The sequence below is a fragment of the Pelophylax lessonae genome (assembly GCF_965119305.1).
Source record: "Pelophylax lessonae genome assembly, chromosome: 9".
Lineage (NCBI taxonomy): Eukaryota > Metazoa > Chordata > Amphibia > Anura > Ranidae > Pelophylax > Pelophylax lessonae.
In genome coordinates, this window is record NC_138776.1 from 127801415 (window position 1) to 127819724 (window position 18310).

General features: G+C 49.3%; 1 protein-coding gene across 1 annotated transcript in view; it reads left to right on the forward strand.

Moving 5' to 3' along the window:
• KIF20B (kinesin family member 20B) overlaps nt 1-18310 on the forward strand; it is a 197980-nt gene that overhangs the window by 57880 nt on the left and 121790 nt on the right. Inside the window, exons 12-14 of the mRNA XM_082266726.1 lie at nt 3664-3954; nt 5713-5852; nt 6942-7092. Of these exons, the coding sequence (XP_082122852.1) occupies nt 3664-3954; nt 5713-5852; nt 6942-7092 (582 nt within the window). The remainder of the gene's footprint in view (nt 1-3663; nt 3955-5712; nt 5853-6941; nt 7093-18310) is intronic.

Consider the following 18310-nt stretch of genomic DNA (forward strand, 5'->3'; position numbering starts at 1 on the left):
CCCAAGGCTCCTCCAACGTGCTTCCCCTTTTATGTGCCAGTATCCTACCGTCTCTTATCCGACTGTCAACCCCCACCACCTGCCACTACAGAGAGTCGCACCCCCTGTGAGCGCTGATTTACATATATTGTTGTTCCTTCTGAAGGTCTTCTCGATTTCCATTTGAATGAAGACATTGTGTTGCCTTCCCTATGTCCCAGGCCTAAACATCCTAAGGCAATTGCACTGCATTCCCTGGATGTGGTTCGGACAATCGGGTGTACCTGGCAGCTACGGAGTCTTTTAGGAAGTCAGACTCGCTATTTGTACTCACGGTTGAACCTCAAAGGTTTGGCCGATTCTGCTGCGAGCATTTCCAGATGGATCAGACAAACAATGATTCAGACCTATTCAATTAGGGGTCAGGTTCCTCCTTTCCCTGTTAAGGCACACTCTACTCAGGCACTTTGTGCCTCCTGGGCCTTCCGTCATCAGGCATCAGTGATGCAGGTTTGCAAGGCGGCCATCTGGTCGTCTGTGCAAACTTTTATAAAGTGGATGTGTTGGCATCTTCGGATGCTTCTTTTGGAAGCAAGATTTTGCAGGCTGCTAATTTAAAGACCTGGTCCACTTTGAGGGCATATTGTTTTTTCAGGTGAGCTCCAGTTGTTTATGGTTGAGTTCGGTTACCTGGTTGGCTACAGGTTTAGCCTTGGGGAATTTTACCTTGCTGTTGCCACCCCTCATGTTTGACACTGCTTTGGGACGTCCCAACTGTCAAGAAGAATCGGGAGCTGTGTCCGTCAATGAACGAAAGAGAAAATGGGATTTTTGAATTACCGTAAAACCCATTTCTCTGATGTTCATTGACTAACACAGCACCCACCCCTCTATGGAGTTGGCTTTCTTCTGACACTGCTTGTTACAAAACTGGGTGCCTATAGCTGAGTGTAGGTGTATACCCCCTGAGACTGTCCATAGGCGTAGTCAAGCTTTTTTCTGCCTAGTGTCTTACTCCTGTAGGGGGCAGTATACCTCAATGGTTAATAAGAATCAGGAGCTGTGTCAGTCAATTCGCATCAGAGAAATGGATTTGACAGTAAGTCAAAAATCCAATTTTTTTTTCTCTTTAATTTTAAATCAAATTTTTTTTCCTCTTATTATTTTGTTCCTGTGAGAACTACAATCAAGTGCTAGACTGGGCGACGAACTGGATAATATAGATCCTTAGGGTCTCCTCAGTCTGGCAAGCAAGCGCGTGCAGACCTCAGCTCTGCTCTAGGTCTGCCGCGACATAACCACACTGAACGGAGGCTGGCCTGTGAGTTAAAACGTCCCGCGGGGATGCATACAAACTGTATTCGGTCTGAATCGCAGCGTTCCCTTCTTGCCGACAACACCCACATTTCGATGGAGCGGTGTCCTGTCCGGAGCAGTGCCCACCCTGTTACTGATGTGATAAGTAGCTGCCCCCCTCCCCCCCCCCCACTACCCTTATAGGGTTTTGGGGTGGATGTGGGCCCATCCTTGGGATGGTCAGACCCCTGTGTCACCCCCCCCCCAGCGCCTCTAAAATTTCAGTCACTTTGAGACTTTTGCCCCCCTCCCTAGGTGTAATCATGAGCTGGCTGTTGCCACATGATCTTAGGGGTACTGGTTGGAGTTGCTGCTGACGGGGTTGAGTTCCCTGCCATCCTGGGGGTTGGTGACTAGGGCAGGGATGTCCTCTGGGCTCCCAGCAGCAGATGTTGGGCTGGGGGAGCGGATAGTTTAACATCCGCGGGCCTCAAACGGCCAGATGCGTCCGAAAATTTTTGGCAGCGGCTTAGCCGCCTACTACTTGGAAACTGCATGAAGCAGCCCCTGTGAGCTTGGCTGAAGCCACTGCCTCCCGTTTGGGCATACGCCTTCCCCCTCCACTGCTCCTAGGTGATTGGCTCCCCTTGGGCTCGCGTCCTGGGGCCTACTAGGCCATGTGGCGTGCGTCGCCGTTGGGGGGGCAGCTCCAGTGTGTGTAGCTGAAGCCCCCACTCTTACCTTGGGCATCTGCCGGGCTGTGGATCCGCGCAATTGCGGCTGGGCCCCCACAAAAAATTCAGGCCTGCTGGGCCATATTGTCAACTTTGAACCTCCCTTGGACCGGGTGGCGCTTCATTTTTAATGACATTATTGCCTCTATTATTGTGTGGGGTACCTGCCTTGTTTTAGCGAGGGTACTCGGCCTGCCCATCTGCATCACAACAGGTGGCCCCCTTTTGAAGAGGGGTTTGTCCTATTTCCACTTTGGAGGGCTCGGAGGGTTACCCCCTTGTTTTTTTTGTGGGGGTCCAATAGGTGGTCTATTTGTGGACCCTTGGCCGGCTTCCTTCTTTGCGGGATCGCAGTCGGTGGCCACCCCTGATTTGCTTTTCGGAGTAAGCTCAATATATAGCGACCCTACTGGGTCTGCGTCCAATGCACCCGGAGTGCTCAGATAGTGTGGATGATTCCTCTGCTCCTCTTGCCGCGCCTAAATAGGCACTGGTGGATGCACAGTTGTCAGTGCGTGAAACTTTAAAAATAGAGGTTGCGGCTAACTCTGCGTCGGAGGCACCCAGAGGCCCTCCAAACCGGTGAGAGTGTTCCTCTTTCCGCTTACCTTGACAACATTGTCATAAAATGGGGTGTTACTCTCTTAGGGGCCAGGGCATTAACTAGCCCCAGGAGAGACACTTCCAACGGTTGGCTTAACGCAGAGTGTAGTAACTTCCTCTATACATTCAGTAACCTCCCGCCAAAACCTCTGTATAGCCCCACAGTCCCAAAAAATGTGGACAATATCCGCCCTGGGTGAGTTACTCCACCAGCAACAGGGTGACTGGGAGGGAAAAATCCTAGCCAATCTGGCTGGAGTGAGATCTATTCCATGCAGGAATTTGTAGTGGCTGAGATGGCCTCTAGCCAATACTAGTCTAGAAAAACCTGCTTCCAAGCTATTCTGCAAGGTGTAAGGACCCTGTTGACATCCACAAACAGTTGCTTTTTTAATTATTGGACAAGACCTTGTCCAAAGAATCTTCCTGAAGCACAGATTCCAAACCATCCTCCTGCAATGTCCAGTAGTACCAAATTGAAATTTTTATGGCAAAGTTACAAATAACGAAACGGGTGAAAATTGGGGAAATTGAATTAAGATTTCAGAGCATCAAATTGCAGCAGTGTGCCATTTCTTACAAGCTCACCCACCCTTTTAATACTAAATTTGGTCCATATAATATGGTCAGGGTACGTAGAGAAGTGTGAAAGATGAGGATTTTGTTTTATAATGGTGTGTGGGGAGACCTGACAATCCCTTGATTCTGCTTTGCCAGCCACCACCCATGCTCTAACAGCTGCACGCACAGTGATGGGTTTATGGGGCCCTGCTTCTTCAAAGCAGAATGTGTCAGTGACTTATAGGAGCCAACTATGGCAGCCTCCAAAGTGACTGCCACATCATCGTCCGGGAGGGTTACCCACCTAGGCATGAACACCTGTTGACCTGCCAGGAAATAATGGAGAAAGTCTGGGACCGCCAGCCAGCTGCGCTGTTATATTGAATGTAATAAGGCTTTACATAATCAAAGAGCAAGATGTTGGGTTCAGATATTGATTTTAAATCTTTGTTCCCTAGTTGTCCATTAAGAGTTTGGCTTTCTTGAGCAGGTTCTTGTACTGGAATCAAGCCAAGCTTCGGAAAACAATCAGGCAAAGAGTGCGAGAGAAGTTTCCTTCATTATCAATAATGCTGACAACAAGATGTGGTTATCAAGAAGACGAGCAACAGTACAGTGGGACTCCCACTTGGCAGATGTTTTTGAGGGTGAAGATGATGATGATGATGATGATGATAATGATGACGATGAGGATGATGAATGTCTTGATTGTACTCATCTGGAGGAGGAGGATGATGATGATGAAGAAGAGGAAATTCTCCTTAAGAAAGAGACTTATGAGGTATGTTTATCTAGTTACTGCTCTGTCTGTTTTCCCAGTCTTTGGTTGGTTTCTATTGTGTCTACATTTTTTGAAGTGTAAGATTGATTTCTGACATCTTGCTGCTGTTCAGATTAGAGATTATTGGTATGTTACATGTACTACCTACTTGTGCTAGACCAGCTACATGCTGATGCTTATGTTTCATGTTTTGCTTCTGCTTTTTCTTAATACTGCTCATTCTGTGAGATTTATTTCCAAAGAATGGTACAACTTCTCTTTGGTCAAGCAGGAGCCTTTTCAAGTCACCACACTCTGTAATAGCCACCCTTTTTAAAGCTGTCAGATACCTTTTTTATCCAGAACCCGCCTTAAAGTGACTAAAGTTTAAATAAAAAAAAACAAAAACTAATTTGGCTGCAAAGAGGTTAATACTCTCCTCTTGTGGTGCTTTATCATTTCTGCGTTGCAGAAAAACTGTTTCTAGATTCATCTTCTGAACCCAGCACTTCTGCTGCTTGCTATGGTTCCCTACACTGTCTGCTACATCCCTTCTGTATCCTGTAATGGAATGGGGGCTCGGAGGAGGAGCCAGAGCTTGCTAGGGAGGGCCAGGAATCTGAAAGTTGTCCTCTTTTTTTTGAAAAGCTCAATTTCTTTGCATTGCTGGAGCAATTGGATTCCAGCATTTAACACTTTGTTTTAAAGGCATAGATTGTCTTTACCAAAAAACTGCTTATGCACATAAGAGACAACTGTACATAAAAACAAACTACAGCTTTGACCAAAATTGAATGCCCTTACTATAGGTGTAGGCCATTTATGTACCTCCATGAAGCCTGACTGAAAAACTCCCAGGATGTTGAGAGGCCTAGCTGTTGTGGAATCTTTTACTTCAGGTACAGGTACCTGACACATATTAGTCTGTGATACCAAATCAGATATGTAGCTATATTTGAGACCAGACCAATCAAGAAGTTTGAATCACAGTGATCTATTTTATTTTTCCATTCTTCAGATTAAATGCACAACATGACGTATATAGGTAGGTTGTATCAAGATTATAGTTTTGACCAATCAAGGGTTAGTAAAATTTACAGCAAGCTTAGAGTTAATAGTCTTATGATCGCAGTTTGTCAAGGGGTCATCACCGATGTTTGTCCTGCCAGACTGCCGTCTGGGCTTTTTTGCAGCAGGTTCCTTAATTGTAGATCAAATGTTCCAGCAGTCCTCAGATTTATTTATGGTTATGCCAGTGTGCATGTAAAATAGAGATTAGACTCCGGTTAATGTCATTCAAGCCATTTTGTTCTAAGCAATCATCTTGCCACCTCACTGTTCATATTCATCTTCACAGGAGTGAGCACTTCCTCTGATTCACTCGCGTTCATTGCCTTTTTTCTCCCTTGACGCATTAGCTCTGAGCTCAGTGTTTGAGAACTCACTTCCATTAAGATAAATCATAACAACTGGGCTTCTTAGCAACGTCTTAGGAATTTTTGGAGGTACAAAAATGGCCTACACCTTTGGAAAGGGCATTATTTAACTTTGGTCAAAGCTATACAGGTTATCTACAGACACCCCTTATCTGCATGGACAGTTTTTTGGTAAAGGTGAACTATCCCTTTAAGTGAGAGCCTGTACTTGTAGCAGCATGTCTCCCAATTTGAAAAACATGGTTTTTATCTACAAGCAAAAAGCATAGAGATCTTCCCCAATACTATGTTCAATACAGAACTTGTTACAACAAATCTCACTCTGTACAATTTGTTGATTCAGAAACTTTTGGAACTTGTAAAAGATCTGGAAACTCAGCTGGTCAATGAGAAAAGGGAAAAACTTTTAATGGAACTTAAAATCCGTGAAGAGGTAGCTAAAGAATTTTCCCAGCACTTCATTCAACGTGAAAATGATTTCAGGTAAATACTTTAGATTACAAAATGATGTTGCAGATAAAATAATTTCACTCGTGTATATCCTGAAGAAATCTTTGTGTAAAGAAATCTTTTTCAATATGTAAGTGATATATCTTATGGTTTGTTGGGCGAGGTCTTTTTTGCTGATGATACAAAAGTGTGTAACAGTGTTTATATCCCTGAAGGTGTCTGTAACATGAAACATGACTTGGCATTGCTGGAAGATGGGTGGAATGTTTCTAAATGTAAAATATTGCACATAGGGAAAAAGTCTCCTGGGAGAGTACAACATTGGGGGTGCAGTGTTGGCCAGCACTACAGAAGAAAACTATTTGGGGGTACTTATTTCAGATGATTGCAAAAATTTGCAAACCGTATGATCAGGCAGTGGGAAAAACTAATCGCATTCTAGGAAGCATCACTAGATGGGTCACCAGGAGGAGGTCCTGATTTCCCTATGTAAATCTTTAGTGAGACCTCATTTAGAATACTGTGTTCGGATCTGGAGACCTCCCTTACAGAAAGATATTGATAAAATGGAACAAGACCAGAGATGGTTAACAAAAATGGGTAAAAGGTTTGGGGGATAGAACCAATCAAGAGCAACTTCAGGAACTTAATATGTACAGTCTGGAGGAAAGAGAAGAGAAAGGGGAGACATGATTGAAACCTTTAAATACATCAAGGGGATGAGTAGGGTTCAGGAGGGCAGTTCTTCTTTTCTTTGGTTTTATATAAAAAAAAAAAAAAAATCAAGAACACTGGGACATGCCCTCAAAATAACTGGAGGAAAGTTCAAACTAATCTTAGAAAGTTTTTTTTTTTTACTTAAATGGTAGTTAAAGCTTGGAATACACTACCAGTAGAGGTAGTGAGACAGTCCACAGTAAATTAATGCAAACATGCTTGGGACCGACCTCAATAAAGTAACATAAAAAGGAAAAAAAGACTCGATGGACCACTCAGTCTTTTTCTGCTGTCACTTTTCTACGTTTCTATGTAAATGTTAGGATCTGTAGCCAGCAAAATGCTATTGGTTGTTAATTATGCTTACTCTCAATTGCCTTGTTCCGTGCTTTCTTTTTTCTAAAGTGAGCGTTTACAAAAGGAAAAAGAATTGATGGAAGAAAGATGTGATGAAAGAATGGAAATATTCCGGGACTTGGTAAGAAAATGTTCTAATGAAGAAGAAGATGATGAGGAAGATGCCAAAGAAGAGACCATAACAGACACAAATGTCCAGGTAGATGGAGATGTTAAAAGAACTTCCTTAAGGATAGTTTTTAATTTTCTTTTAGTCCCTTTGACCCCTAAACTGCTTATGTACTGTTTTAGTGTTTGTTCAATCCTTTAGTGAAGACCAGGTAAGTTTTTTTTTTTTTAAATATGTGGAATGGTTACATTCCCTGTCAGGTTTTTATTTTTGTCTGGTTTGATGTGAATACGAAACCTTGCATATGAATACTTTGTGCATTCTTAAAGTAGTTGTAAATAGGGGTCAACCGATATTGCTTTTTCAGGCCCTATGCTCATTTTTTGGTCGCCTTTAAGGCTGATAACCAATATCAGGTTGCCGATATTCTGTACATTTTAAAGTTTTGAAAAATCAACACAATTTTCTACACAAATCTGGTATAAACTGAACATGTTTTTAAAATTTTAAACCTTAAGGGATCTTTCTTCACACCATACCTTCATGAAAACTGATGGGAAAACCACACGGATTTCACTTGCAGAGACCCAGTTTACATGCACGATACAATCAGTTTTTATGCACATTGACATCATTTTTCAATGCGCGTCAGTTATGTGCCCTTTGTTCACACCAATGTTTATGTTGTGTCAAGTTTTTTTTCCTGTGCAGAAAACGGCAAACACGTTGCATGTTCCTGCGCAGAAAAAAACGCACATTGTGGTGTGAACAGGACACATAGAGAAGAGAACCATTGTTTCTCTATCGTTCATTGATGGACGCAGTCTCTGATCTTCATATCAGTGGGTTATACTGCCCCCTACAGGAGTAGAACACTAGGTAGAAGAAAGTTCTGGCTACACCTATGGGCAGTCCCAGGGGGAATACCCTCTCTCCCTGCTATAGGCTGTCAGTTTTTAATCTGCCTAGTCAGGAGTAAGGACCTAGTTCTTGTTGGGATCTCTGGTCCTTGCAAAGTTTTTTTCTTTTTCTAGATAGTTTTTCTAGTTAGCTTTTTCTCCGGATTTTTTTCCTGTGAGATCTACAAACTAGGCAGAATCTGGGCGACGGGCTGGATATATAGATCCAGTGGTCACCCCAGCTGGCCAGCGAGCGTGCGCGCAGACCCCAGCTCCGCGATAGGTCGACCGTGATATAGTCCTACTGGACGGGAATTGGCCCCGCGAGTTAAACGTCTCGCCAGGTCGCATCCGACCGGGTCTAGGCCCGAATCCCAGCGTTCCTGTTGGCCAACAGCCCCCCACTTCGGCAGAGAGGGGTTCTGTCAGGAGATGGTGCCTGCCTTTTCCTGGTATGGTGACGTAAATGTCCCCCTCTCTTTCCCTGACAGATTTTCCCCAGGACGGTCGGTCCCTCACAACCCCGGGTTCCCCTCTGTCCTGTCACGCATCCCACACCTACCTGCCCCCGGCGACGACAGACAAAGGATCGTGCAGGGGGGGGGGGGGGTTTAACTGTTACTCCTAGGGCCCCCTTCCTGTCGATCCCATCCAGGGGACTTGGGGGGGGGGGGGGGGGATTCCTCACGAGGGTCCTCAGTAGCTCCGCAGGCCATGCGGGGGCCACCATTTTCTTGTAGCTCATGTGCTCTGCAAGATTCAACGGCCATGTTGGTACACCCAGGGACCATTTTGCTGTGGATTTCTAATAGGAATCACTGACGGCCATGTTTTAGAAGTTTCTGAAGGCGTTTTGTCTTGGTGGAACCCCTCCCTATACCCTAGTGCTGCTCCTCAGATCTTTCCTTCTGGATCGAGATCGCTGCAGACACGTGCTGTGCAGACGTTATGGGCCTCCTGGTGCATCTTTGGTGAAGGGTGGTGAGCCTGGGGAGTCTGTGTCCCTCTCGCTCTCCTGTTCTCTCGCTCTCCTGTTCTCTCGCTCTCTCTCTCTCCCCCCCTCCTGGGGGTCTTCAGTGCGCTCTGCCTGATCTCTTGGGGGCGCTGTAGCATGTTTAAAAAAAAATAAAATAAAAACTTTTTCTCAACTTTGTGCTGATGGGTTCCCCTGGTGCAACATGGACCCTGCAGAACATATGTCCCCACCTGACCCCCTCAAGGAGGCCCAGGGCCCTCCGGTTCTCAGCTGTCCATAGATGCACTTTCAGCGGTCCTGGAACCGTTTGTGTCCCGGGTGGAGGTGGCCTTTAAGGGCGAGGTGCCAAAAAACACTCTCAGCCTAAACTCTGCTTCATCTGATGTTTCAGATTCTGAGTGATTCAGCCACCGCAAATGCGGGTCTCCCTGCTGGGTCTACTACCTCACGCTCGGTCTCCTCTGACATCGAGGATGACATCTCTACCTCCGCCACCGTGCAAGAAAAGGAGCTGGTGGACGCAGTGGTTGTGTCTGTGCGTGAGACCCTAAAGATGGAGGACGCAGCTGCAACTGCGAATGAGGCGCAGGCTACGTTTGGCACTCACAAGCCACCCAAAGCGGCAAAGGTTTTTCCCTTTCCCGCGTATTTTGACAACATGCTTAAAGAATGGGACGGCCCAAAGCGTCCCCCTGGGGCGCCTAAGCGGATTTCTAGACGCTACCCCTTTGAAGAGTCCCTTCTAAAGAAGTGGACTGTGCCACCTAAGGTGGACCCTCCGGTCTCAAGACTGAATAAAGCTACCATGATCCCAGTGGAGGATTCCCCGTCCTTTAAGGATCTGGCGGATAGAATGTCGGAGTCTGTAGCCCGCAAAATGTGCTCCCTGACTGGGTCTGCACTAAGACCAGTGTTTACGGTTGTCCTTGTCTCGCAAACATTGACTGAATGGGCTAAGTTACTACACCATGACCTAGAGGGGAGACGTCTTCCTCCTGCCTTTGAGGAGCTGTTGGACCAGTTGGTGCAGGGGGCTGCAATTTGTTTGCGATGCTGCTCCTGTTTTTGGCCGACTGTCGGTTTCAGCAGGGGTCCTTCAGCGTATACTTTAAGTGCTGGTCTGCTGATCAGACCTCAAAGAAGGCCTTGACTGATCTGATCTGCCTTTTAAAGGAGATCGCCTGTTTGGGGCTACCCTGGATGACCTTATCAAAGGTCTCTCAGGGGGTAAGAGCACCTTTGTCCCACAGGCTAACAAGGGTAAGGACCCGTGTTGCAGATGGGGCCCCTCCTTTTCAGCACATACGTTTTTTCGTCCTTCAGGGTCAGTCGATAAGGCAAAGTCCTTCAAGGCCCCTCGGGTGGATCCAAGCGATCCTGGCGTTGCAAACAAGAATAGAGTTTCCCCAGACCCGAGGACAAGGCCCCTTCAGCCTGAAGGTGCGCCCTCATCTGTATCTGGGGTGGGGGATACGTCATTGCCGGTTCCCGGACCTGTGGTTATCCCGGATACAGGACAAATGGGTTCATAAGGTCTACGGTCTGGGTACAAGATCGAGTTTCAAATTGTTCCACCGGTAAGGTTCTTCCCTTCCCATGTGAGACTGTCCCCGGATTGCTTTCAGGCTCTCTTTGGGGCGGTACAGGACCCGATACAACAGGGAGTAAAATTTCCTGTTCTGTGTGTGGAACATTTTCAAGGCATTTTTTCAAACCTGTTTACGATCCCCAGGAAGGAGGACAAGGTGCGCCCAATCCTGGACCTGAAGGCACTGAATTGCTTTGTGCGAGTTCAAAAATTCAAGATGGAATCCGTTCACACGGTGGTGACTTCCCTACATCAGGGGGATTTCCTTGCCTCCATACACCTCAAAGATGCTTACCTTCACATCCCAATATGTGCAGGATGTCAACAGTTGGTGCGTTTTGCCGTGGGAGAGGATCACTGTCAGTTTGTGGCGTTACCCTTTGGTCTCGCCTCTGCTCCTCGGGTCTTCACAAAGGTGTTGGCTCCGGTCCTGTTACGACCGCGGGGGATATCGGTCCTTGGTTACCTGGACGATCTGCCTCTCTGCGCAGAATCTCCCACGTGCTGGTGACAAATTTGGAGATCACCATGAGAACTCTGGAGGAGTTTGGGTGGATTCTGAACCTTCAGAAGTTGTCCCTGGTCTCTTCCATGAGACTGGACTATCTGGGTCTGACTTTGGGCTCGTCCGCAGCCAGGGTGTTTCTTCCTCCAGGAAAAACTCCAAAAACTGCAGACTGCGATTCAGCTGTTGCTGTCCAGCAATTAATCGTCCATTCGGACCTGTATGAGAGTTCTGGGACTGATGGTGTCGTCCTTTGAGGCGGTCCCCTTCGCTCAATTCCACACAAGAATCCTCCAGAAGGAAGTCCTCCTCAAATGGAACAAAAATCCAAATTCCCTGGACAATCTGATCCAGCTGAGCCAGGTGACAAGGGAGTCCCTGATCTGGTGGCTTCGGTCCCCGATGCTCAAACAAGGGAAATCCTTCCTTCCTATATATTGGACAATTGTCACCACGGATGCCAATCTGTCCGGGTGGGGAGGGGTTCTTGGCATGTTTTCTGCTTAACGAGACTGGTCCCTGGAAGAATCCCAGGTTACCGATAAATGTACTGGAGCTGAGAGCCCTCAGGCTATATGCCTAGTCCACTGGACCGAGTACCAGTGACGATGCCACGGCCGTGGCTTATATCAATAACCAAGGGGGTACCAAAAGTGTCCTTGCAGCCTTGGAAGTGACGGCATCCTCCGATCGGCGGAACGCTTTGTTCCAGCTCTCTCCGCTGTTCACATTCCAGGAGTGGAAAATTGGCAGGCGGATTTCCTTAGTTGACAGACCTTGGATCAAGGGGAATGGTCTCTCCATCCGGAGGTGTTTCAACAGTTGTGCCTTCGTTGGGACACTCCAGATGTAGAATTGTTGGTGTCTCAGATCAACAGAAAAGTGCAAAGGTTTATGGCCCTCTCTCCGGACGCGCTGGAGGCCCCGTGGGGTCAGTATCTACTGATATTTCCTCCTCTCAAATTTCTGCGAAGACTTTTTCCCAGGATCGAGGCGGAAGGGATTCCGGTCATTCTTGTGGCCCTGGACTGGGCTCGCTGAGCTTGATATGCCGACCTGGTCAGGCTAGTCGCAGACGCTCCTTGGAGACTTCCTCTCAGAGAGGATCAACTGTCTCGAGGGCCAATCTTCCATCCTCCTTTACAGTCGCTGGCTTTGACGGCTTGGCTGTTGAAAGCCAGGTGCTGAAGGACAGGGGTTTGTCTGCTTCAGTGATTCTTACTCTGCTTAAAGTGAGGAAAGCGACTTCTAGGAAGTTCTATCACTGTACATGGAAGTCGTATATTGCGTGGTGTGAATCTCCACTTGGGGTTCCCCCTTGCTCTTGGTGACAACGGGGAGTTGCAAAAGTTGGCCTTGAGTTCTATCAAGGGTCAGGTTTTGGCCTTGGCAATTTTCTTCCAAAGGCCACTGACTGCCCATTCCCTGGTACGTAGCTTTATCCAGGGGGTGTGACACTTGGTGCCTCCGGTGCAACCTCCACTGACACCTTGGGATCTTAATTTGGTGCTGTCGGTTTTCCAGAAACCTCCCTTTGAAAATATTGGAGTAAGCAGAGGAATCTCCCAATCCCAGAAGGTGGACTTCTTGGTGGATATTACTTCTGCACGCAGGGTGTCGGAACTGGCGGCGTTGTCCTGTCTTCCCTATCTGGTGGTTCACAGGGATAAAGTTGTACTTCGTCCAGATCCGTCCGTCCTTCCGACGGTGGTTTCCAGTTTTCACTTAAATGAGGACATCGTGTTACCCTCTTTGTGTCCTAAGCCTAAACATCCTAAGGAAATTGCATTACTTACTTTTGGATGTGGTTTGGGCACTCAGGGTGTACTTGGCGACTACGGACTCTTTTGGAAAGCCAGATTTGCTCTTTGTACACACGGATGGCCCAAAGAAAGGGCTGCATGTGTCTGCTGCGACTATTTCTAAGGGGATCAGACAGTTGTGCAGGCTTATTCAATTAGGAGTCCGGTTCCACCGTTACCTGTTAAGGTGCATTCTACTCGGGCGCTTAGTGCTTCCTGAGCTTTTCGCTATCAGGCATCTGTGCTTCAGGTTTGCAAGGCAGTTACCTGGTCGTCTGTTCATACTTTTACAAAGTTTTACAAGGTGGATGTGCTGGCATCTGCTGATGCCTCTTTTGGCCAAAAAGTTTAGCAGGCTGCTGTTTAAGGGTGTTTTCAGTCTCTTGAGGGTGTTTAAGGTTTTTTTCAGGTGGGTCTCATCTTGTTGTTCTGATAAGTCCTATGTTGCCTTGTTGGCTATGATTAAGCCTTGGGGACTTCTTTTTCTGCTGTTCTCACCCCTCATTTTTATGGCACTGCTTTGGGACGTCCTTACTGATAGGAAGATCAGAGACTGCGTCTGTCAATGAACGATAGAGAAAATTGGATTTTCTCTTACGTCCTCCGACAGTCGCCGCCCCTTCCCAATTTGTCACCAATGGGTATTGACCTTTGCTCCGCAGGAGTAGCTAGGCAACAAGAATTGTTAATACAAAGCTTTTAACATAGACACACCCCTAGGGGCTATCCCCTCAGTCAATACCTCCCTGCACCAGCATTCCCAACTAAGTTTGTCTTTGCCTAGCTTAGGAGTAGTTGGCTATCCTGTGCTGGGGCTCAGTCTCAGCCTTCTACCCTTTCTTTGATTTTACTTTGAGTTTTTTTCTCTTTTCCTTGCTAGCTGTTATTTTGTCAGCCTTAGTTTAGGGATCTTCTGATGAAGAATCATCATGCGGAGCTGGGTCTCGGACTGGCCGCCCTGCTTCCCAGGGCTGATAGCCAGATGGATCCCCAGCCTGCCATCGAGCGTTCAGCTTAGGTTTTACCCTGGCACATTGAACGACCCATCCCTGTTCGCTGCAGGGATGCTGCCTGTGAGGTGGCTACCTCACTGGACGCCATGACTGCGGTCCACAAGCGTCCTGGCTGCGGCACTCCCTGTCTGCCCTGATAGCGGTTTGTCGCTGGAGACTGCTCCCCACGCCATCTGGTACGGTAAGCACCTTCTGTGTGGGGACCTTCTGTATGGGTGTCAGTCTGTGGCTGTGTATACCCTCCATGTCTGTGTAACTGCGGGCTCCCTGTCAGATCCCTGTGTGGCTGCATGCCTGTGGGCTGCGAGGGGGGGGGGGCCATCCTGCTCTGCTGTTTTATTGTGCTCTGGGTGCAGTTTGAGTGCAGACGTGTGTGTGCGATGATCGCTGCGGCGATCCGCCATTTTATTTGACTGTATACTGTGACCGGCCCTGTCTCTATGCAGCGCCGTGTTTTGGTGCCATTCGCCGCCATTTTGGCGAACGATACTGTCCATACACATGGCGGCGCCATTTTATTGTAGCCTTTTTCCTCTGCCGAGCGGCCATTTTGCTGGAGCCTTCCATAGGCTATATCTATCAGTCAGCATTGCATCACTTCCTCTTTCCCCGGGAACAGCGATCGGTGGCAGCAGTCTGGTGTGCTCTCTCCAGGTTTTTACCTGTCTGTCCTGTCATTCCTTGCTCAGTGTTTGTCTATCCCTGCGGGGTCAGTGCATACAGCAGTGTGCGGTGGGCTGCGCTCGCCGTGGTTTTAAAGGGCCAGTACCTTTTATTGCTTTTCTGTACTGGGGCATGGATTCTCAGGATAGCAAGTTTCCCCCCGCCCTGGTGGGGGACCAGGGGGCTGCTGCACCCTCCGAGGGGGCCGATCTGACCACTGTAGTGGCTTCCTTGGTGTCTCAGGTGCAGATGCTGCTGGCTGAACGATCCGAGAAAAGGGCCAGGTTATCCATTTCCTCTGATTCAGAGGGTGATATGGCTGCTGGGGCTGGCGTGCCCTTCTCAGGGTCCCGCTCATCTTTGGACCTTGCGGGGTCTGAGGGAGAGCCTGAGGTGCAGGGGGTTGATGTTTCTCCCCCTGGCTCGCCTGAAGAGCTTGCACTCATGAATGAGCTGATTGCCTCCATAAAGGACACCTTGCACTTGGAGGATGAGCCTACTCCTCCTGCTAGGATGTCTGCTTTCGGAACACAGAGGGCTCGCAAATCAGCGCAGGTTTTTCCCTGCCCTGCTGAATTTCACCATACGGTTAATGACCAGTGGCGCAATTTAAAGCAGCCTTTTACTGTGCCAAATAAGTTTAGATTACTTTATCCGTTTGCGCCTGCCACCGACGAGCGTTGGTGTGTGGCGCCTCCGGTGGATCACGCGGTAGCTGTTTTGAACAAAGCTACTGCGGTGCCCTCCGGTTTTCCGGGACCCTACGGACAGGAGAATAGAGTCTCTTGCCCGTCATGCCTATATGGTGGCTGGTTCTATGCTGAAGCCTATTTTTGCTTCCATTATGGCGGCGCAGGCTGTTGCTGATTGGACCAAGATGCTCAGGCGCACCTTGGCGGCTGATTCCGCTCCGCCTACCACGTTGGCTATGGTGGCCCAGATCCATCAGGGTGTCATGTACTTGTGTGATGCGGACTTGAATTTAGCTCCCTTGGCTGCACGCCTGTCCAGCGTGGCGGTACTGAACCATTGTCTGATTTGGCTGAAGAATTGGTCGGTCGACCAATCATCTCGCAAGACGCTGGCGGATTTTCCCTACGCGGGGTCTCGCCTTTTTGGCGAGGCTTTGGATACCCTGATAAAAGGGGTTACGGGGGGCAAGAGTACTCTCCTGCCCCAGTCTTTCAAGCATAAATCTTTTCGTGGCAAGCGGAATTCCTCGTCTAGGTCCTCTCAGGGGTCCTTTCGTGCCTTTCGGTCGCAGTCCAAGGGCAAGCCCTTCAAAGGCCAAGGCTCCCAAAAGAAGCCGTGGGCAGGGAAGCAGAAGTCCGGCCAGTCCGGTTCGACTTCCCATACCACTTCCGCCTGAAGTGCGCCCTCACCCGTTTCTGGGATGGGGGGACGTCTGCGCGGTTTCCTACGACCTTGGCTGGCCCGCGTTCGGGACAGGTGGGTTCAGGAAATCGTTCGATCTGGTTACAAGATCGAATTTCTCTCTCGGCCGGCGGGCAGATTTTTTCCCCTCAAATCTTCAGCTGTCTCCGGAGCGCTTGCAGGATTTGCACCTGGCGGTGCGGGACCTGCGGGCCCAGGGGGTGGTGGTCCCGGTGCCTCATCGGGACAGATTTCGGGGGTTTTACTCCAATCTGTTCACTGTGCCCAGAAAGGAGGGCAAAGTGCGTCCGATTCTGGACTTGAAAGCTCTGAACCGCTTTGTGCGGGTTCGCAAGTTTCGCATGGAATCCCTGCTCTCAGTGGTGGCTGCCCTGAGTCCGGGGGAATTCATGGCCTCCATCGATCTGAAGGATGCGTACCTACACATCCCCATTTTCGAGGGTCACCAGAGGTACCTTCGATTCGCCATTGCGGAGGATCATTACCAATTCGTGGCGTTACCTTTCTGTCTCGCTTCGGCTCCGTGGGTTTTTACCAAAGTGCTGGCGCCGGTTCTGGCCCTGTTGCGAGCACAGGGCATTGCTGTCTTGGGGTATCTGGACGATATCCTGATACGGTCAAACGCCAGTCAGCCTGGTGGCCGACCTGTCCACCACGATGCGGACTCTGCAGGAGTTCGGTTGGACCATAAACATTCCGAAGTCGACTCTGTGTCCTTCGGTTCGCCTTCCCTACCTGGGAATGATTCTGGACTCTGTCCAAGCGAAGGTCTTCCTGCCGGAGGACAAGCTTCGGACTCTTCAGGACGATTTCAGGTCCCTCAGGGACAACCGACACTCGTCTCTTCGGACATGCATGAGATGTCTAGGTCTAATGGTTTCGTCTTTCGAGGCGATCCCTTTTGCCCAGTTTCACACGCGGGGTCTCCAGGCGGAGATTCTGACCGAGTGGGACGGGCGGCCGCAATCCCTGGATCTGCGGATCTCGTTGAGCCAAGACACCAGAAGGGGTCTTCTGTGGTGGCTCCAGTCCCCGGCGGTGTCGGGGGGCAAGTCTTTTCATCCATTGTCGTGGACGGTGCTCACCACGGATTCCAGCCTGTCGGGCTGGGGTGGTGGTCTGGGCGTTCTGTCCGCCCAGGGAACTTGGTCGGAGGAGGAGTCCTCCCTCCCGATCAACATTCTGGACTTAAGAGCAATAAAGCTTTGCCTTCTGCGATGGACGGACCGGCTTCGGGGCCGTCCGGTTCGGGTTCAGACGGACAATGCCACCGCGGTGGCTTACATCAACCACCAAGGGGGCACCAGGAGTGTCCGAGCGGCTCGGGAAGTAGCCGACATTCTGTCTTGGGCCGAGAAACACATCCCGGCGATTACGGCAGTTCACATACCGGGGGTGGAGAACTGGCAGGCGGATTATCTGAGTCGCCAGACCCTGGACCAGGGAGAATGGTCTCTCCACCCGGATGTCTTCCAGATGTTGTGCGCGAAGTGGGGTTCCCCAGATGTGGACCTGTTCGCATCTCGTCTGAACAACAAGGTGGAAAGGTTCGTGGCAAGGACGCGCGATCCTCGGGCAGACGCCTCAGAGGCGTTAGTGGCGCCCTGGCATCAGTATCGTCTGATGTATGCCTTTCCACCGATTCAGCTGCTGTCCAGGCTTCTTCGCAGGTTAGCCTCGGAACCGCACACGGTGATTCTGGTAGCGCCGGACTGGCCTCGCCGGTCCTGGTACGCAGATCTCGTAAATCTGGCAGTCGACGCTCCGTGGCGTCTACCACTTCGGGAAGATCCCCTGTCTCAAGGGCCGATATTCCATCCTGCTTTACAGTCGCTGGCTTTAACGGCCTGGCTGTTGAAAGCCAGGTCCTGAAGGATAGGGGTCTCTCCCCTGAGGTCATTCCCACTTTGATCAAGGCCAGAAAAGCCTCTTCGGGTAAAATTTACTACCGTACTTGGAAAGCATACTTTGCCTGGTGTGAGTCCAGGGGGTTTTCCCCTCGCTCATACTCGGTGTTGAGAGTGTTGGCTTTCCTCCAAACTGGAGTGGACCAGCGTTTGGTGCTGGCCACAATTAAGGGTCAGATTTCTGCGCTGGCCGTTCTCTTTCAACGCCCTATGGCGTCTAATTCATTGGTTAGCACCTTTGTTCAGGGGGTGCGACACTTGGCCCCTCCTAGGAGGGACCCTATACCTCCATGGGACTTGAACTTGGTTCTGTCCGTGTTGCAACAGGCTCCCTTTGAAAAGATCAGGGAGATCTCGTTGTCTCTGTTGTCCAAGAAGGTTGCCTTTTTGGTGGCGATCACTTCGGCTCGCAGGGTGTCGGAGCTGGCAGCTTTGTCCTGCAATTCTCCCTACCTGGTGGTCCACAAGGATAAGGTGGTCCTGCGGCCTAACCCATCTTTCCTTCCGAAAAGGATCTCGGAATTTCACCTGAATGAAGACATTGTCTTGCCTTCGCTCTG